The sequence below is a fragment of the Corvus moneduloides genome, chromosome 3 (assembly GCF_009650955.1).
Source record: "Corvus moneduloides isolate bCorMon1 chromosome 3, bCorMon1.pri, whole genome shotgun sequence".
NCBI lineage: Eukaryota > Metazoa > Chordata > Aves > Passeriformes > Corvidae > Corvus > Corvus moneduloides.
The window spans coordinates 21,418,092-21,436,976 of NC_045478.1; the positions used below are offsets into that span (position 1 = coordinate 21,418,092).

At 38.5% G+C, this 18,885-nt stretch overlaps 1 protein-coding gene across 4 annotated transcripts in view; it reads left to right on the forward strand.

Moving 5' to 3' along the window:
- The window catches only part of FBXO25 (F-box protein 25), a 30,690-nt gene extending 20,903 nt beyond the window's left edge, over window positions 1–9,787 (forward strand). For 2 of the 4 annotated variants that reach the window (XM_032104568.1, XM_032104570.1), the window contains exons 9-11: window positions 2,032–2,175; window positions 6,035–6,061; window positions 8,557–9,787. In XM_032104568.1, coding sequence (XP_031960459.1) covers window positions 2,032–2,175; window positions 6,035–6,061; window positions 8,557–8,646 — 261 coding nt within the window. In that variant the 3' untranslated portion in view covers window positions 8,647–9,787. The remainder of the gene's footprint in view (window positions 1–2,031; window positions 2,176–6,034; window positions 6,062–8,556) is intronic. The other 2 variants (XM_032104569.1, XM_032104571.1) reach the window with 1 other exon arrangement.
- Window positions 9,788–18,885: the final 9,098 nt, after the last annotated feature.

Here is an 18,885-nt window from a genome sequence, read left to right on the forward strand (position 1 = left end):
GATACTATATACTAATAGTGGAGCATGAACTTGCCGTTTTTGAGATTAAAAGTTTATCACTGTGCAGTAATCATGAGTTTTCTCTGTATTTGAGGCTTGATTCCTCCTAAATATTGCCTTCAGTATGTCTGTGAGTTTAGGATAACTACTGGGCTGTTCTTTCCATTATTTTTAAAAATGTCTATTACAAGATGGGCTTTTTTAAAAGCTGCCTAACCAGTGTTGTAGAGGATACCTCTAAAGTGTTCCCCTAAAGTAGAGCTTGCTTTACTAAGGTAGGCAGACAGGTTGCTCAGACTTTTAACATACGTGAAAATTCTGGAGAAGCCAAACTGAATTTTTGCTAAGAAGCCTAGAACAAGTGCTTTGAAATTAATAACAAAAAGAGAAGTAGGACTTTCCTGTCACTTCCTCATAAAGAGCATTAAAGTAATCTAGGAATGACTCCAGAACTGTCCTCGTTTTCTCCCATTAATAAATGCTGGGAAAAAAATCAGACTAAGTGAAAATAAACCTAAGAAAGTTACCTCATGAGAGCTGGAGGAAGAGCTTTTGAAGCCTAGTACATTCCGTACTGGAGGAAGCGCAAGCGCCCATTCTTAAAAATCTGACAGGTTGAAGTTGCTTGGTGACTACCAGATTAAGTATTTTTGTGATGGGTAAGACAGAACTGAAGATCAATTAACTCATGCACAGTTGACCCAGATAAGATTTTTTTTTTTTTTTTGTGACATGAAAGGTTTTAGAAGTAACTGTGGAAAAACTAGACAGACAAAAGCAAACTGAAAACCCATCTTCAGAAGCAGCCCAGAAGAATTCAAGGTGAAGTTACAAGGATAACAAATTTAAGCTTATGTAGCAGTTGAGTGGATTTTGAGGGTAGATGAGGTAAGCTCTATTGAACAGTGACAAAACTGGTTAGAGAGGAACTTCTTATACTAGGGTAATGCAGGGAAAAAGATCCTTGAGGATTTCAGTGAAATTAGCTATCCCTATGCCACATAAAGTACTCTTGTACAGTGTTTCCAGTATGTCCTGAATGTTCACATTCAATTTCTTACTAAGTTATAAATGATAGAAATCTAATGATTTTATTTATTCTGCCATATCAAATTCTGCTTCCTCTCTTTAAAAGTTTTCTGTCTTAATAAGCCACAGAATCACGTTAGGTTGTTTTTTTTTTGTGTCCTCTGCAGTATATTTGTTGAACCATTGAAACAACCACAAAAATATAATTGATATCTGAAGAGCACTGTTGGAAAAAATAAGAGCCATTATGAAACAAAGTGAAGTGTAGCTGAAATCAGAAAAGCAGTGCTATTCTCTCCCCATCCAGGAATTGTCTTCTGAATGAAGAAAGCCCTCAATGTATTAGCATTAATCCACACTGAGTGGAACAGAAGTCTTTTATAAATACATAGTTAAGAAACCTTGGCTATCTCTCAAGCTGGGGGGAGATAGCTGTTGTGCATCAGCTGATCTTTACATGCAGATTAGGTCCTCAAGAAGTACATCAATCACTAATTATTGCTATCCTTCTAGAAAGATCACAACCAAATGTGAAAAATAATTATGTATATGCTTTTAAAATTAAAGAGCTTTATATAAATCCATAATGCTTTATCAGAAAACCGCTATCCATAATGCACAATCATGTTTCTAAATCTTATTCCTGAGTGGTTTGGGTTTTTTTTAAAGGATAAAATTAATTGCTTACAGCTCTAAATATTGTTTTGTTAAATGCTTCTTGACTATAATTAGAATAATATTGAGACAGTAGAATTAGATCAGCTGTGTATGGCCTAGTTTTTCTTGGCAAATATGCACTCTTCCATTTTTAGTCTTTGCCTTCTATCTTTTTTGTGGCCAGATCTCTCTCACTGCTTTGCAGAGATGTATGATGTCATAATACTGACTTCTAAGAATTCTAGTTACAAAACTTCAGTTTAACAACCTTCCCCCCACATTCCCCTGTCCTTTGCCTGCATTGACTATAGCAATTTTAAAGGAAGATATTAATTTTATGTCTAGTTTTGTAGGCATTTGATTCCATCAGAGAAAGGTCACATTGACTGGAAGCTGATGTACTTTGCACTTCAGAAATGTTACCCAATAAAGGAACAGTATGGGGACACCTTGCATTTCTGTCGACACTGTAGTATTCTGTTTTGGAAGGTAAGAGCTTTGAAACAGATAATCAGAAATAAGTTCAAACAGATGATCATCTGCAAGGAAAAATATTAAGGTCATCTTGTCAGCTTTCTCATATGAAATGTGATTGGGTAACTAATATCTGACTTTATTATAATGTATAAAACTTCCAGAAAATCCATATTAAATTCTAAAGTTGTTCTTAATCTTGCCTTCTTACTTCTTGATATCTGATAACCTCAGTACTTAGAATTGCAGTGAAAAGTGCCATGTGGAAAGAGTTACTGTCTACTTTTATTAATTTGATCTTATGGAAAGTTGTGAGGGACTAGTCTGAAGTTAGTGTTTTCTAATGATGCCATGGTAATCAGTTCATCTCTAATGAGAAATAATTACTACATTTTTCCTACCACAGTGGTGTAGAGGTCTGTATTTTTATATTTTTTTGTTTCTGTCCCATATGAAGCTTGGAGGAATGTAAAACTTTATCCAGAGTGTGTTTTACCCTAGTCTTGAGGTTTACCATGAAGCATATGTTGTCTTACAGGATCATTTTAATTTCAGTAGGGCATGATATTAATTTCAGTAGAGCATCCTTCTCTTTAACATGTGGGATTACATAGTCCTGCTTTTACTGTGTTGCACTATAACAAAGCCTTCTAATTAGTGAGACTTCTTTAATTTTGCAGCTGAAAGATCAGATATGGATAGTGTTAAGTGGACAGCAGAGTAAGAAGTGTTTGAGAAATCTTGGAAAACAATCATATTATTTGTATTCTAATTAACATAAATTAGTTGCTCTTGTGTCATATTTATATGATTTTTAAGAGAAGTTGTATGTCAATGTGAGACTTTTTTATTTTCCTTTGAAAAGCCTAGGCTGTTTAGCAGGATAAGCTAAATCCTGCTAGAGATAGCATGTTCCTTAATTATGTTATCTTGAGTATTTTTGATATCACGGGAGCCCTTCCCGGTAGTAATGTTCTGCAAAATTAATAGTAGGAAAGCAGGTAGCCAGAATTGGCTTCTACTGTGAAAAGCCCGGACATTTGCTGAAGGATCTCTGTCAAGAATGACGAAGAACCTTTATTGCAGTGGAGTAAGTCTTTAGCTTGTAGCTCCATATGTAGGGTAAAGCCTCTCTTTGAAAGGGGAGATTTCAAACGTAAATACACAGATGCATTTAGATGGGTGTTTGTGGTATCAGATTTCTTTGGATTGTCTGCCTTCACTGTGTAAAGAGTTGATGCTTTCTACACTAGATTTCTCTCATTTTGATCTTTGTATAATTGAAAGTACAAGACTCTAATATTAGGAATTACTTTAAATGTGTTTGGAGTTAAATGTTTAACTTTGGAGATGGTGTGACAAGAAGAGGCAGTGAACCTGTGCAGGTTGCAGTAGTATTCCAGTGGTAGATTATAGTAGTCAAGGTGATAAGACACCTGTTCCAATCTACTGCTGGAATAATAGGGCTTGTCTTGGACTTTTAAATTCTTTGAAACACAGCACAGGAAGTTCTAAAGGTACTTTGGATTGATGAGCAGTACCTCCTAGATCACCATTCTGGTGCTGACTGCCTCATCCTAGAGATTTGGGCAGGTCTTAAAGTTACAGTGCAGTTATAGATTAGTTGTGTGCTTCTGCACAAAAATACTGGAGCAGGTGTTTGGGATCAGCTGTTTTAACAAGAGCACAGTCAGCATGTTGAGGAAAGCCATTATCCCTTTTCATGCTGCACTCATTAGACCATCTGGGATACTGCATCCAGTGAGGCCTCCAGTACAAAGAAGATACTGGTAAACTGGAGGAAGTTCAGGTGAGGGTCATATAATCAGGGAGGCTGGAGGACTTGCCCTGTGAGGAGTGGCTGGAGAAGACTGCTTCAGAGGGACAGAAGAGCCACAGGACAGCCAAGCAAGGGAACAGTTTGACCATAGAGCTGATGCAGCTTCCATCCTTGGATGTGATCAGGAACTGACTGAAAAAGCTCAGAGCAGCCTGGTCTGATCTCACAGCTTAGCCTGCCTTGAGCAGGAGGCTGGGCTGGAGACCTCCTGAGGTGCTCCTGACCTGATCATTCTGTGACCCTACACTGCAGTGTTCCTTCTCTAGTCTTGGCGTCTAATAAGCCTTGTCTCTGTCTTAAAATAAATGATGATCAGGCTGAAATAGATTGTTAAATTAATTGATTTATTTATAATTGGGACCTTTATTGGCAGGGGCAGGTTAATTTTTGATCTGAAATACTGTCCCTCTTTTTACAGGGCAATGTGGGTCAAGTAGTGCTGGTCACTCAGTGATTAGAAAGATTGTTAAATTAAATATATATATGTGAGTGCTTGACATACAATTGTATCTGTAATGCATAGCAAGAAAAACCCCAAAAAAACCAAAGCAAAAAGCCAACAAAAACACTTCCACCAAATCCAAATTTTAAAAGATAAATCAGTTATTTTATCGAGGAAAAGTAGCAAGTGTTTGAGTCTTGAAACAAATGGAAGCACTGTATTCTTCAGATAGCTGATAATATGTAAAACTTTTGTTTCTTCTTTTAATAGTATAATTCTGAAGTCAGGCAACTTTTGTTTCCAAGGGCATTCAGAAGAACTTCAGGCATAGCTGAACTTCTTCATAGGGCATCTATTTTTATTTTTCTTCCCTCATTAAAGAACAAAGCAAGACATTGGAATAGTTGCAGAGAAAAAAGTGCTAAAGTGATCAGGGCATGAAGAAGAACTAGGAATGATTAGTTTCTCTTAACTCAGCTGTGTTAAAGCTAACAAGGAATGTGACTGCTCTCCATAAATTGGTTTTGGAGACAGAGAAGTGGTGCATAAGCATGAGACTGCTTAGGGAAATTATTTACACTAAGGGACATCCACGGTGCAAGTAAATTGTAGTTTTGAGTAAGTGTGCTGAGAGTTAAGAGTTGCTAAGAACCAAAGCCACAAGGGTCTGAAATAGTCCCAAAGCACTAGGCCTAGCTAGTGATGAGAAGAATTTTGAGCAGTTTATGAAACTGATAATATAATGTAATTGCTCGCAACATGAGAGGGCTACACACAGGAAATTCTTAGAACCCTCTTGTTTTGTGTTCTTTTCAAAGAAGGCCTTGCAAAAGAAGGGACTGATGGCTGCTGAATCGAATTAGCAATTGAACTGTTGAAGTAGGGAAATGACTTCTCACTTTTTTAGTATGCTATAATAAGCATAAGGGATTTTTAACAAGTCTTTGAGCTTTTCAGGAAGAGGCATTTGTATTCCTGTACTTGTCTAAGATCTGTGACCAAAGTAAATTTATATATAGTACATAGGAGTCTCCTAAGTTCTTTGTTGGAAGTACAGTGGCTTTTGTACTCTTCTGTGTTAGGAGGGAGTCATAAGAAAATTTTCATATTGAATGTCTGTTTTCAAAAATGACTTCTTGTTAAAGGATTTGTCCATGATGAAACTGAGAAAAACACATAATTTCAGTAGTGCAAAAGTAATGACTAATTATTGTGTGATGCCTTTGTGAGTGCTTTTGTGTATACTATTTCTTCTGTTCCACTAGGCACCATTGCAATTCTGGCAGGTTCTTTTTTCTTAAGCTTACTTAGTAGCACTCTTCAGTTATCTCAGACATGGCCACAGAAGCTGAAATACCTTTTCTTCTTTCAGTTTCCAGGGCTTTATGAAAACAGTGTAAGCCCTTTGCATAACACTTGGTTTTAGTCTTCTTGGGACTTGTGCTGATTCTGGTTCTCACAAAGCTGCTTGTGATATGCCACAAGAATAAAAGATTTTTTCTAAATGGCTTATGAACCTTTGCTTAAATAAACCTTAACTCTGCTTCTTTTACTTTACGGCTCTCCTTCCTGCTTCCTTCACGATCTCAAAGGACTACCACCTTGCTTTGTTACTCCAGGTATTTCCTGTCTCATCTGTTTTCATTGCTGACTGTTCTGTAATGTTGAAGTAAATAATGTGTTCCTTTCTAATCATCTGATGGTCTTTGTTTTGATTTTTGTTTCTGCACGTCAGTTTAGCAGCAGGAATAGTTTTGTTTCTTGTTGCCTTTTAGATAAAGGTAGTAATGAATTCCCATCTCAGTTTTTCATCATTTTGTCTTTTATTATTGCCATATTCCCTCTTAAAGCCATTTAAACTAGGAATCACAATTCAATTTCTAATGAGCATAGGTGTCAGTGAGATCAGCCAGATTTTGCTAAGAAATAGGTTTCTCTGCACTCAGTGTTAATATAAACTGTTTTCTGCACTCCCTGATGTATTTAATTTAGTACTTAAATCTGAAAAGAGTAACATGTACCTCAGATAACTTTCATATGGAGGTGCTAGAATTGATTTTATTGCACTTGGAATGCTGTAGTCATATTTACTTTTATGGAGAATCTCTCTGAAAAGAAATTCTACAAAACAGGCTGCATGTGACTTGGGATAGTCAAGGGAAGCTATTATATTGTTGCCTTCTGAATGAAGAAATGGTGAGAATACTTATACAGTGCTTCTTAATGTCTAGCTATGCTAAATTTTGAGGGAAACAACTACATTTGCCAGTAAACACTCCTCCTGGGAAATTATCTTCTTATTTTAAAAGAAGTCTGCTTTAGCTTTGATACCTTGAAATCAGTAGGATTTAACACTTTATTTAATATAAATGCAATGAAAATATATTTCTCTTGAAAGGAGGAATACTCAATTACAGGGAAGTTATGATTATTCGTTACCTTTTTCACTGTAAAACTTGTTGTTTTCAATTACTAAAAACACCAATAAGTGATCTTTGAGATGTTTATTGTACCTGTAATTCCCGCCTGGGCAGAGCTTTCGAGAGTGTTTTTGTAATGATGTGCAAAGAAAGCAGATAGGATGTTACAAACTCAGTCTAAAATATTCAGGAGTATAAATTAGTACTAAACGAGGATAAACCCTACCTACCTTACTTCCCAGAATTACAATTCTGATGGTGTTTTTTCCTGGAAACTAGGAAAGTAATGACATGACATTGACATGGCAATGGGTAGAGAAGATAATAGTCCATTAGCAACTACCTTTAAGAGTGTTTTCTGGTGTGGTGCAGCTCTTCCTTGCAGATGTCATCTCAAGATGAAGGTGTTAAGTTTAACACTGCTGGTTTTGGTCTTGGTCATTTGTTCTTCCTCATCTGCAGATTCCCCTAATAGGCAGTTCTACCTGGGTCTCTTTTTTCATGTGTGTGTTTGTTTTTCCCTCTATGTCATGAACCTAACAACTGTTTCTCAGGTGATGTTAAAGCAATTATTAAAAAAAGTGGGAAGGGGTTGACACCACATGGTATATTCATGTAGTCCTCTATAGACTTAATGGAAAAACACAGATAATAAATCTATTGAGTAACAAATTTCACTGGAAAAGCTGAACAGTATTTAGAATGTGTTTCACCTGGTGTACTTTGGTGCTGCAAAGACTTTGGGTGGGAATGTGGCAGTGAGAAAAAAAGCCCTTAGAGATTCTTTCCTTCTATTAACTGAACTGCATGTAATTTCACTTCCTATGGAAACAAAAGCAATGAAGACCACAGTAATCTGTGATCAACTGGCCATGCATTTATCTAGTTTTCTTGCCTCACATGGTGAGTTCATCAACATTACTGGAAAAGGGAGAGAAACTCCTTAAAGCCTGGTGAGGACGCTTCTGAGCCTTACAACACTGACCAAGCTGTTTAACTTCTTAATTGAACTGTCTGGGAACTTCTTCTCATTACACCTCTGCATTTCCCTCATTTAGGGGGTTCTAATAAAGTGCAAAACCTTTTTTTTTCAAAGAGGAATTTGAATCTTAAATAATCAGACAGTTCTGCTGAGGTCAGTTTTCTGTAAGAGGAAAGATAGCACTGCAGGCTTAGTGAATTTGCAAAAAGCCTTTGCATCCTGTCTAACTTCTCAACTCCTAATTTGCCTAGGTGCCAACTTCTCTTTTAAGGCACTGCTTTCATTTCACTTGTGGAAAAGGTAGGAAAAGAAAGATATTAGGGGAAAAACATAATAAGGTAGAAAAGCTTCTAAGACTGGGAATTCAAAAATTCAAACTGCTCAGGTTTTTTGAGGAAGTATCTGCTGCCCATCATTCTCAAAGCAAGGGGGTCATTTTCCCCCAAAGCAATAGCTGATGTCAGGCTTTGATTAAAACAACAATTTAGGTTCAACAAAGCAGGTGCCTTTTTGCCTTTTTGTTATGCTTATCAAAAAATAATGGATAAGGAAGATGATACTTTTTCAAGGGCTCCAACTCGGGTTCTGGTTTTGGTAGAAGGAGAGAATTGTTCTTTTTTTGGTGGTTTTTTTTTTCTTTTCCTTTACTTGGGGGTGAGGGGAGACTGAATATGGAAAGAGAACTTACTTATTTTTCTCCTTCATTTTTCAGGATACAGGACACCCCTGCACAGCCAGTGATCCAAACACCTGTCTCATGCCAGTATCTCCTCAGCATTTCATTGATCTCTTCAAATTTTGAGATGTTCAGTAGCTGTTCTCCTGTGTTTGTGGCCATTTTTGTGAAGAGTCAGGCAGGATATGTTATGCTTTTTGTGCAATATATTTAAGTGTAATGTTTTATTGTAGTTTAAAAAAATATATGGGGGGGATTATCAGAGAGGTTTATTTGGTGTATTGCTTTTGTGCAGAATAGAGAGGAGGAGAAGGAGAAACATTAAGAAAATTTCTTTGTCAGGAAATCTCCAGTGGACTTTTTTTCATGTCCAAGAAAGGCCACTTTAATCTCAACTTTAAATCCATGCTTTTGACGCCTTAATAGTTGGTTAAAATTATGTAGGGGAGTTTTGAAAATTTCATGGAAGAATTAACCTACTCTCGCAGGGACCAAAGGAGGGGTTTTTTTGTTAATCCTTCTTTCTAGAAGCCATGGCTTTCAAAACACCTCCATATAATTTGCACTATTATAAAGAATAGGCCAATATTCTCTTAGACTCTTACTACATCATTACAAAGGTGGCATTAATTATTGTGAGCTAGTGAATAAAATATAACTGGTTATATCTGCTGTTGAACCTATATGAATGAAGGAAAACAACCAATTTTTGTACATACATTATTCAAAAATATTTATTTTTCTTAAGGACTTTATTAAACATATAACCTATCTTAGCACATCCTGCAGAACTCATGACACCAATCTGGGGCTACTGGAAATCTTTCTGATGGTAGCTATAGCCTTCATTTATATGGAATGTCTACAAATGCAACTGCATTAATTCATCTTCTAAGAAGAAAACATTATTGAAATTTAATGAGAATGGAGTTGCTTATTTCTAGACTGGTACAGTGGCAGAACACTACCAGCCGAGGTTCTAACCTGACAAACTACGGGAAACACTGACAGTCAGTCTGAGCTGGAGCACCTTCTGCCAAGTTAATCAGATGATCAATTCTCCAGGAAGCTATTTTGTTCTATTCTGTAGAACAAAATAAATTGCTTGGCTTAAGCAGGTAAAGGAAAAATTATGGAAGTTTTGGGTTTGTCAATGAAATTTAACAATATGTAATATACAGAAAAAATAAATCATGTACCATATTCTGCACTTGCTTGTTCTGAATCTAGTTTTTTACAGTGTAATAAATCATGTTTTTATCTGTTATTCCTAGAAGCCTCTTGATGCATAGCAATGAGTCAATTTGAATTTTGTAAGATCTTTCTGTAACCTGTTGTCTGTACTAACTGGTAACAGAATGAGAAGCATACAAGCAGTCCTAATGCTATTGCTTTACAGTAGTTGGTTGTATTAGCCCTTTTTTTAATAGGATAGCTGGGCTGTTAATAGGCTGCACAAGAAGAAGAGAATATTTATTTCCTCAAGAAGTAGTTTTATGTTAATTTAAATCTTGGTGATTGAATTGAATTGCTGATAGGTGGATTTTTCAATACAGGAGTTTGTGGATTTTTTTTTTCTCTTTCAATTCACGTGTTGGCTATGGCCATAGCAATGGTCAGGTGTGGAGCCAAGGACATCCATTCTTATTCCTGTTCATTCAGAGCATTGCTGCAAGCCTTGCATTCCCAGCCACACACTGCTGTAGCCACTGGATTTGTTAAGGACCCAGCAGCCCTTATTTAACAACAATTTGCCCCCCATTTCTTTAATTCCTGTAATAGATCAGGTGCTTTCCTGTCTCTGTGGCCTGAGTAACCTTGACAGTGGCTGGTGACAGCTGACATCCACTAATCACTCCTTTACTGTGGTTATAGTTTTGCTACCCTTCATAAAACTTCCCGTAAATACATGTATGCTTTCTCAGAGCTTCATAGAATGGTTTTAAAGCCAGCATTTGGTTTAATGCTGCTGTGAGCTCTTCCCCTTGTGCTGAAGGCCTCTGCTGAGGGACTGTGCAGAACCACCTCTCCTGCAGGCAGAGGGCAAAGCTCTTACACTGTTACCTAAGAGCTGCCCAGGACTGAAATAAAGTGACACTTGGGGAAAGGTGTTAAGAGAACTGAGAGGCACCTCTCTCCTAGCCACTGAATTGAGGAGGGAGAGAAATCACTTTAAGGTCTTATAAGCCACTTTAAGACAGGTTTGGAAAAAAAATCAGTATTTGTAAAACCAATCTTCTGTTCTCTTAGAATTGTTAGGTGACAGCAGTCAGGCTTACTCTCCCTTTCCCTTTCACTACTTGTTGTATTGCTCTTTCTTCAGTAGCAAAAAAAGCCTTTGACAGGGTGAAGGTTAAATTCTGAGATGTGTTCCTGTGTGTGGCTATCCATTTACAATAACCAGGATATGCCCCATTGGTCTCAGAGGGCAGGAGCTAAGATGACAAGAAGCAGGACTCTGCCTTGTATTTCAGAGGCTTCATTCTACTCTCACAGGTTGGTTGAGGGTGGAAGGGGCACAGCTGAAGCGGGGATGGCTAGACCTGGTTGTCTAGGACTTTGTCCAGAACTGTGTCCAGATGGCTTTTGAATATCTCCAAGGAAAGAGACTCTACAGCCTCTCTGGGCAGCCTGTGCCAGTGCTTGGTTACCCTCACAGAAACAGAGCATTTCCTGATGTTCAGGTAACACACCTCCTCTGTTCTGATTTATGCCTCTTCCCTCTGGTCCTTTCAGTGCCCAGTGACAAGAGCCTGGCTCCCTTTTCCTTCCACTTTCCCTTCAGGTATTTCTAGATGATAAGACCCCCCTGAGCCTTATCTTCTCCAGGCTGAATCGTTCCAGCTCCCTCAGTGTTTTGTCACAGGACAGATGCTCCAGTCATCTCCTTTTCTTTACACCTTTATCATCTTTGTGACCCTTCACTTGACTCCCTGCGGTAGGTCCATGTAGCCCACTAACCTTATTTGTGTCAAGGGCACATTGCTTGGCTCTTGTTCAACTTGATGCCCACCAGGCCCCAAAGCCAGTAAGGTGGCTTTTTAAACCTTTCTTCTGGTTTAACAAAAAAACAGAAGAGGTGGGAGAAGAGATGTTCACAGATGTGCTGAGAAGCATTTCAGTTCAGGACTCTCTTTAAAAAAAAAATCTTAAACACTGAGTGCAGAATCACATTGTCATGAGCAGTGTTACAAGCTTTTAACACTCAGCAAAACTGAGCTTTGGGAATAGTTCCATGAACTAGTTAAATATTTAGTGAATACATTGCTTAGACTAGGCAAATACAAGCTTGATTAAGAGTAACTATGTGATCTGAAGTCATCGGATGCCTAACAGGATAACTTTCAATTGTGTTACTTCAGCAAAAAAGCTAAGGCAGTGATTTTGGTAATAGGGTTGGTGGTGTTTGGGTTTTTGTGTTGGTCTGTTGTTTTGTTTTTTTTAAAATCACATAGAGGGAAAAGAACTTCATTTTTAGGATAACAATCTTGTTGATACCTCACCTGAAGCATAGAATGTATTTTGAGAGCCTGAATTCATCTCCTTTTCCTTTACACCAGCACTTACTCATGTAACCTAAACCATTTGTAACCATGAGAAGGGTTATGCCTTAGTGTGAAACCTCTGCTCTTCGGCCTCCTGTGTGCTGCTGCCCCAGGCAAAGAAAGGCAAGTGCTGTCCCTTTCAGCAGAAAGGGTGCCTTGAAATGTGTTCTAAATCTCTACAGCACAGCTCCACAGCTTTTGTCCCCAAACCTGGATCTGCTTAGAGACAGATTTTGCAGTGGCGATGGTGGGAAATAATGTTTTAACTGTGGCCCCTCCATGATCACTTCCCAATCCTGGGTGATTTGGGTTTTAGCGAATTCTAGTCCTGAGAAACAATATTGATTCAAAGGCAATCAGGACATTCTCTGCCATAGTCCACAAGGAGCTTGACATCACAGTTTTGGAAAACAGGATCTTCCTTCCCACTCCCCAGTCACTGCCTCCCAAATCTTGTCTTCTAGAGATTCCTGGCCTTTTTTATTACATTCTCTCCCAACAGTTTTGTTCACCTGTTTCTGGGAAAAGACACTCGGTCATGGACCTTTTCCAAGAGCACTGAGTGAACCTTTCTCCTTGAATGTCAGACAGGACTGAAACTCTTACCTGGAAAAAATGGAGGAGTGGGACCTTGCTCTTTCTTTCCCCCTGTTCCCCATCCCTGGGAAATGCATTAAGTTGCTTTAGGAGCAGGAAGAAGCTGAATGTCAAGAAAACACCAAGCTCAAATCAAGAGCTCTCCACTAGGACTGGCACCAAAAGACCAGTGGCCTTTCTGGAGTCTAGAAGGCAGAAGCAATGAAGGCTAGCAGGAAGGAGAGGGTGGGATGGGGAACAGTAGCACAACATTTCAGATTTTGTGGTGCACAAATTAGCATATATACAGCTCCATCATTGGCAAGGAACTTACAAGAAGGCTAGACCCTTAATATCCAACTAAGGTTGCTTGAAGTGGCAGAGAGATAGATACCTGCATTAAATAAATAAAACAATATCAAATGTTTGGAAACACTTGGTAAATTATGGTTCAGACTATTGAAGCATTAGCTAATTATGCTATTCACTTGCAGTGTTTTTATACTTTCATCTGCAAGGCTCAGGTCCAACCCCTCAAAGACACTGGAACATAATTCCCAGCAAAATTCCTACAAAGTTCAGTAGGATTAGGGTTACTTTTAAAGCTTAAAATGTCTGTATTGAAGGACATGACAGGAAAGTGGATTCAGAACATGAGAGGTGAGAGTAAAAATCTTTTCTTTCAATTCCCATGGGCCATTCTCTGTGCCACAGACCTGTCCCTGTACCTGTCAGACATGCTGGTAATGCTTGTTTCCTGTAGGTTTATGTGTACATTCTTCTAAAATATGAATAAAACATGTTCACTTTTATATTTGTTGCACTTTATAGTCATTGTGCCTTCAGCTGAAAGTTTTTTTAACAATTTTCAAGGCCTACACCAACAGCAGCCACTTAATTCTAAAATTTACTTACTTGATTTTTACATGCTCTTCCCACTTGAATGCTGTTTTTCTGTAGTATTTATAGCAAAACAATAATGGAAGAATAATTCATTTGCTAAAGTCAGTTGTCATTCCCACATAATGCTCAGATATAGAACAAAGTTCTGCATGCTGAGAGCACCTCTTCCCAATGTTTTGGTCTCCGTCATTCTCTTAGGCACAGCCATTATTCTTAGCCCTATTCCTACTGGAAACTTTCAAGGCTGTAAAGCTGCACTCCCCTTCTGAGCTCAGTGGTATCCCTTTAGAACTTGGTGAATTTATAAAAGCAATACTTTGGCAGCATTTTCACTGGAACCAGACCTGCCTGGCCATAACGCAGCAGCTCCTGCAGTGCATGTCCCAGGCTGTACCTCTGCTATCTTTCCTTACACAGCTCCACAGTGCTTGGCCTGATCCCATGCTCTCTGTGCCCTTCCCCTCCTCTTACACTGAAGCCTGACCATGTTTAAGCAGCCACGTGGCAGATTGAGACCACCACTAACCAGGATGGGTGTTGCTCCACTGCCTAGTTCAGCCACCTCACTTCAGTAGATTAATCCAACCACCACTTAAGCTCGTGCTGCAAGCTGCCCATGTGCCTTCTGCTGATTCTATGTTTCTTCTACCACCTGCACTCACTTTCTACATTTCTCATCAACTCAGTCTAATTTATAGGCAGAGTAGTATGGAATAGATCTGGAGAAGTGTTTGCTGCAAGTTGCAGAGCACCAACGTTACGAACAAACAGAACTTGCTGTTTTACCTGTCCACAGGGGCTGTTCTTTTCAATTGCTTATCACAGCCAAAAGTCCTGGTCTTGAATAGGAAAACCACGAAAAAACACCAGGAAAAAGGACTAGATGTGTGTTGGTTTTGATTCTCTGACACCAAAACCTGGCCTAATAGTAAATATTGGTACTAGCACCTGTAGGAACGTTCCCAGATGTTCTGGACTTCTTACTTCTCTTTATAGTGGGCTTTATTCCTTGATCCCAGAATATCTGCTCTTTCTCTAGTCTTGAAACCCTCTCCCTGTGCCCAGTGCATCCAGTTCTCTCTGCACAGCTCAGGAGCTCAGATCTTGCACCGTGGCCTCGGCTGCTGCTCACCTTGGCCACAATGGTTTGGTCAGGTCACACCTGCTCTCGGGCAGGGTGCACTGAGGAAGCCATGCTGTGCAGATGGGTTAGTTTATAAACTAACTAAGCCATGCTGTGCACTTAGGGTTAGTTTATAAAATTTTAAAAAACAAGAAGTATATATTTCATAAAGTCTCTAATTTTCAAAATAACCCTATGTGCAGATTTACTCTATCTGTAGTATAGCTTCTGGGAATCTTGTGCTTCATCCCATCAAACAATGGTTTACTTCCTAATGGGAAATGATGTTTGAATTGTTTTCCTTTTTTTGTCCTATCAAATGTTGGTTGCCAAGTTTCTGTCCAAATGTTCAAGAGATAAACTGTTTACAGGCACTAACTAAACTGAAGGCATTTCAGCCTAAAAGGGGGGTGTTGGTCATGGGAGAAACAACAAAAAGAGTAGGTCTTCATGTAATCAGGGTGTCTTTGCATGTGTGACCCCCCACCAAAAGCTAACAGACCACAAGTACAAAAATAAAACAAATCAAAGAATAATTAATATTAATGATCTTGCACATTAGAAAGCTTTAGCAGAAAAAAATAATATGCCAAGTACAGTACTTGATGTTAGGATACATTGGTCTCCCTTCCTTTCTCCAGCACAAACACACACACCACAGTGTTTCCTCCCTCCCTCAAATACCAGAAGCATTTTGCAGTGTAACCTTGCAGAGAAGCCAAGACTCCTGGACAAACAAGATGGTCAAGACAACAGCATTTGAGGGTTTCAAGGAAAAAAGGTACAAGATAAAGGCCAAAAGACACTGCTAACTTATAGGAAAGTTTCTGTACCAAATCTGATCTATTTTACTACACAATCTCAATTAAACCAGCCCGTTCTCTGAAAAATCAAACTCAACTGTTTAGTCTCCTTAGTACAAGGAACTAGAGCAACTAGAAAGCAAAATACCATATTATTATTTTCAGAAGTGGACAAACCAATCTCAGAAAACACAGCTGTGCACTTTTCTATGCAAAGAATAATAATTTTTCTTTTCCAATAGCAAACTCAGTTCAAAATGTGTTATTAACTTCCAGTAGTATTATTTGGGTCTCACGAGCATAAAATTTAAATGCCAGCCAAGCTTTTACCAGACTGTTATGGACTCAAAAAAATATACTCACTTTCTTGCATCTTTTAGTAATGGCTAGACACAGAATAGGAAAGATTTCTTCCCAAATACAGGGCAGGTATTTCTTTTTTTCATTACCAGTGATAGCAGTTGGTAGATACCATAAGAAAAACCATCATCTTCCTCCACTTTGTTTATTACTATATATTTCATATAAATTTCTATTATTTATATCCCTATTTTTTATTGTTTTTATACTCTTTATTTCTTTGTAACTATAGCAGCAGCATTATTTTCTGCTATGATGCTGGTGGCACTTACAATAAATGTAATTCTCACCTTTTGATTTCTAAACTGGCATTTTTGCCTATATGTTTGATTCCCTGTCTTGTATGGTACAAAGCAGTCATGCTACAAGAAATTTTTGAGACTGACCATATCTAATGATACCCACCTTTGCCGACTATCACTGGTGATAAGCCTTTTAGGAAATTACTTTTCTTCTTCACAGTACTGGTTTTATTTCCCAGATACATCAGAAACAAAGTAGCAGGCACTCAGAGGAAAAAATCAAACAAACCAACCCAAATTAGCAAGAACAGCTCAGATATGCAAGAAAGAGCTAAATAACATGCACGTTCATGCTTTCAGATTGCACAGGACTGACAGTTTTGTCATCCAAGATTCCCATACAATAACAAGGGCTTTGAAATGTTTCGGAAATTGAGACAGATGCCAGGCCTAATTCACCTGGGATGTGGGAACATCTATGCTCAAAATTTGACAGGGTCCTTGTCTACCCAGGCTCTGGAAATGCAGGTCCTTCCCCTTCCTTTCACCTGCATAGATGTGCATCTGACCATCTGTGTCTAGTCAGAGGCATCTCAATACAGCCTTTTTTTTCCCCCTAAGAATATAACTTATATGAATGAAATTCTCTGGCTTAGCTACTTCACACACTACAGTAAGAAACATCTTGCCTAAATGTTCCCTGCTAAGTCTGTCTAGATAACCACAAAGCCAGCAGACTGGAGTGGAAGAATGAGAGACTGACAATAAACCTCCTTCTGCAGCTGCTCCACTGGTAGCAGTGGCTGCTCCTCACGTGTCGCAGGCCAGGCCATGCAGGTCTCACCTTCTTATGGGGCCAGTGTGTGCAAAAACATTTCAGGTCCTCCACTTTATGTGTAGCTGGTGAAATATTCAGGGAAAGAATGCTGCTCTGCCCAAGCTTTCACAACAGCCAATAAGTTTAAAAAAAAAACAAAAAACCAAACCCATAACATTTTAAACCAATAAATTCCAATAAAGCAAGGTATTTTTAGTTTGTTGAAACCAATGAATTCTTGCTACTGTAAAAGCAGTGTGTGATGCTTTAAATCTAGGATGCTGCAACTTCTGAGATGGCATGATTCACAGAGTTTGGGCAAACATTGCTATCATTTCCTTGGCCATGCTCTACAATGATGCAAGTCATGTCACAGAATCACAGAATCACAGAATCACAGAATCAGCTGAGTTGGGAGGAACCCACAAGGATCACCAAGTCCAACTCCTGGCCCTGCACAGGACCATCCCCAAGAGTCACACCATGTGCCTGAGAGCATTGTCCAAATTCTTCTTGAGCTCTGTCAGACTTGGTGCTGTGACCACTTCCCTGGGGACCCTGTTCCAGTGCCCAACCACCCTCTGGGTGAAAAACCTTTTCCTGATGTCCAGCCTAAACCTCCCCTGACACAACTTCAGGCCATTCCCTCAGGTCCTGTCACTGGTCACCGCAGAGAAGAGATCAATGTCTGCCCCTCCTTCTCCCTCACAAGGAAGCTGTAACTGCAATGAGGTCTCCCCTCAGTCTCCTCCAGGCTGAACAGACCAAGTGACCTCAGCCACTCCTCACACAGCTTCCCCTCAAGGCCCTTCACCATATTCATTGCCCTCCTTCAGACACTCTCTAATAGTTTCATACCTTTCTTATATACTGGTAGCCAAAACTGTCCAAGCAAATGGAAACATATTCACACGACAAATAAAATGGGAGGGACCAAAAAAAGTCAAAAAATAAGGCATTTCAGTTCAAACTAGATCTTTATTCATATGGAAAATACTACTTTTCTTTTTTGCAAATGATGCTAATAAATAAAAATAATCAGAAAGAACTTTGCTCAGAGCTAAGTGACTTATTAACAGCCACACAAAGCTTTTAATTCCCGTTAAAACCACGCCAACAATCATGCAGATTGTCTACGAGAAAGCAATATAAACTATATTTTATTTTGTGCAATCTTATCATACAATCTTAATGCTACCTTCTTCTAAAACATTTCACATAGATTGAAATGCAATTTCAAAAAAAATATTAAGGGACATATTCTACACTTATTCCACATATGGAGCTGTGTACAGCTTAAGCTCATAATGTATAATGTAGTTAGCATCTAACAAAGGTAAAAGATGAAAGGACCCCATTCTGAAAATTCAGACACATTTATAAACATGAGAGAAGGAAAGCTCACACCGGTGAGTTCTCAACAGACAAATACATTATTAAAGCATAACAATAAATTATATTAAATTTAATAATGTTGATCCTTAAAATGGTTATTTCTGAGGAAATATCACTTAAAAAGCACATCAAAACTTTCATCACTAGGAGTGAAACTGGAATTTTACATATGTCAATTTCCCACTTGTTTTACAATAGGCTTCAGATTTGTGAGCATATTTTTTATCATACATCTAAAAACAAATTGAAAAAGGTTGCAGTTAAGCTGTGCATCAAACACATCAAGGTGAGAAACAGGCACTTGACAGTATAATGTGCAAGGCAAAACCTTTACTGGTCACAGTATAAATAGTTTCTTCAAGAGGGAAATTAAAAGTTCTCAGTCCATTTTTGAGAGCAAAATATTAAGGGCTACTAACAGATCTTCTTCTCTTCTTTCAGGTCAGCACCAACAACCAAATTAACACTAGCTCATGCCTTAGAGGGTATTCCATAAACTATAAAATGCAGCATACTTTACCCAAGAATACTAATTCTTTCCTATAATTAACCTCAGCATACGTACTTGCCCAAGGCAAAAAGAGTTTACTCACAGACTAAA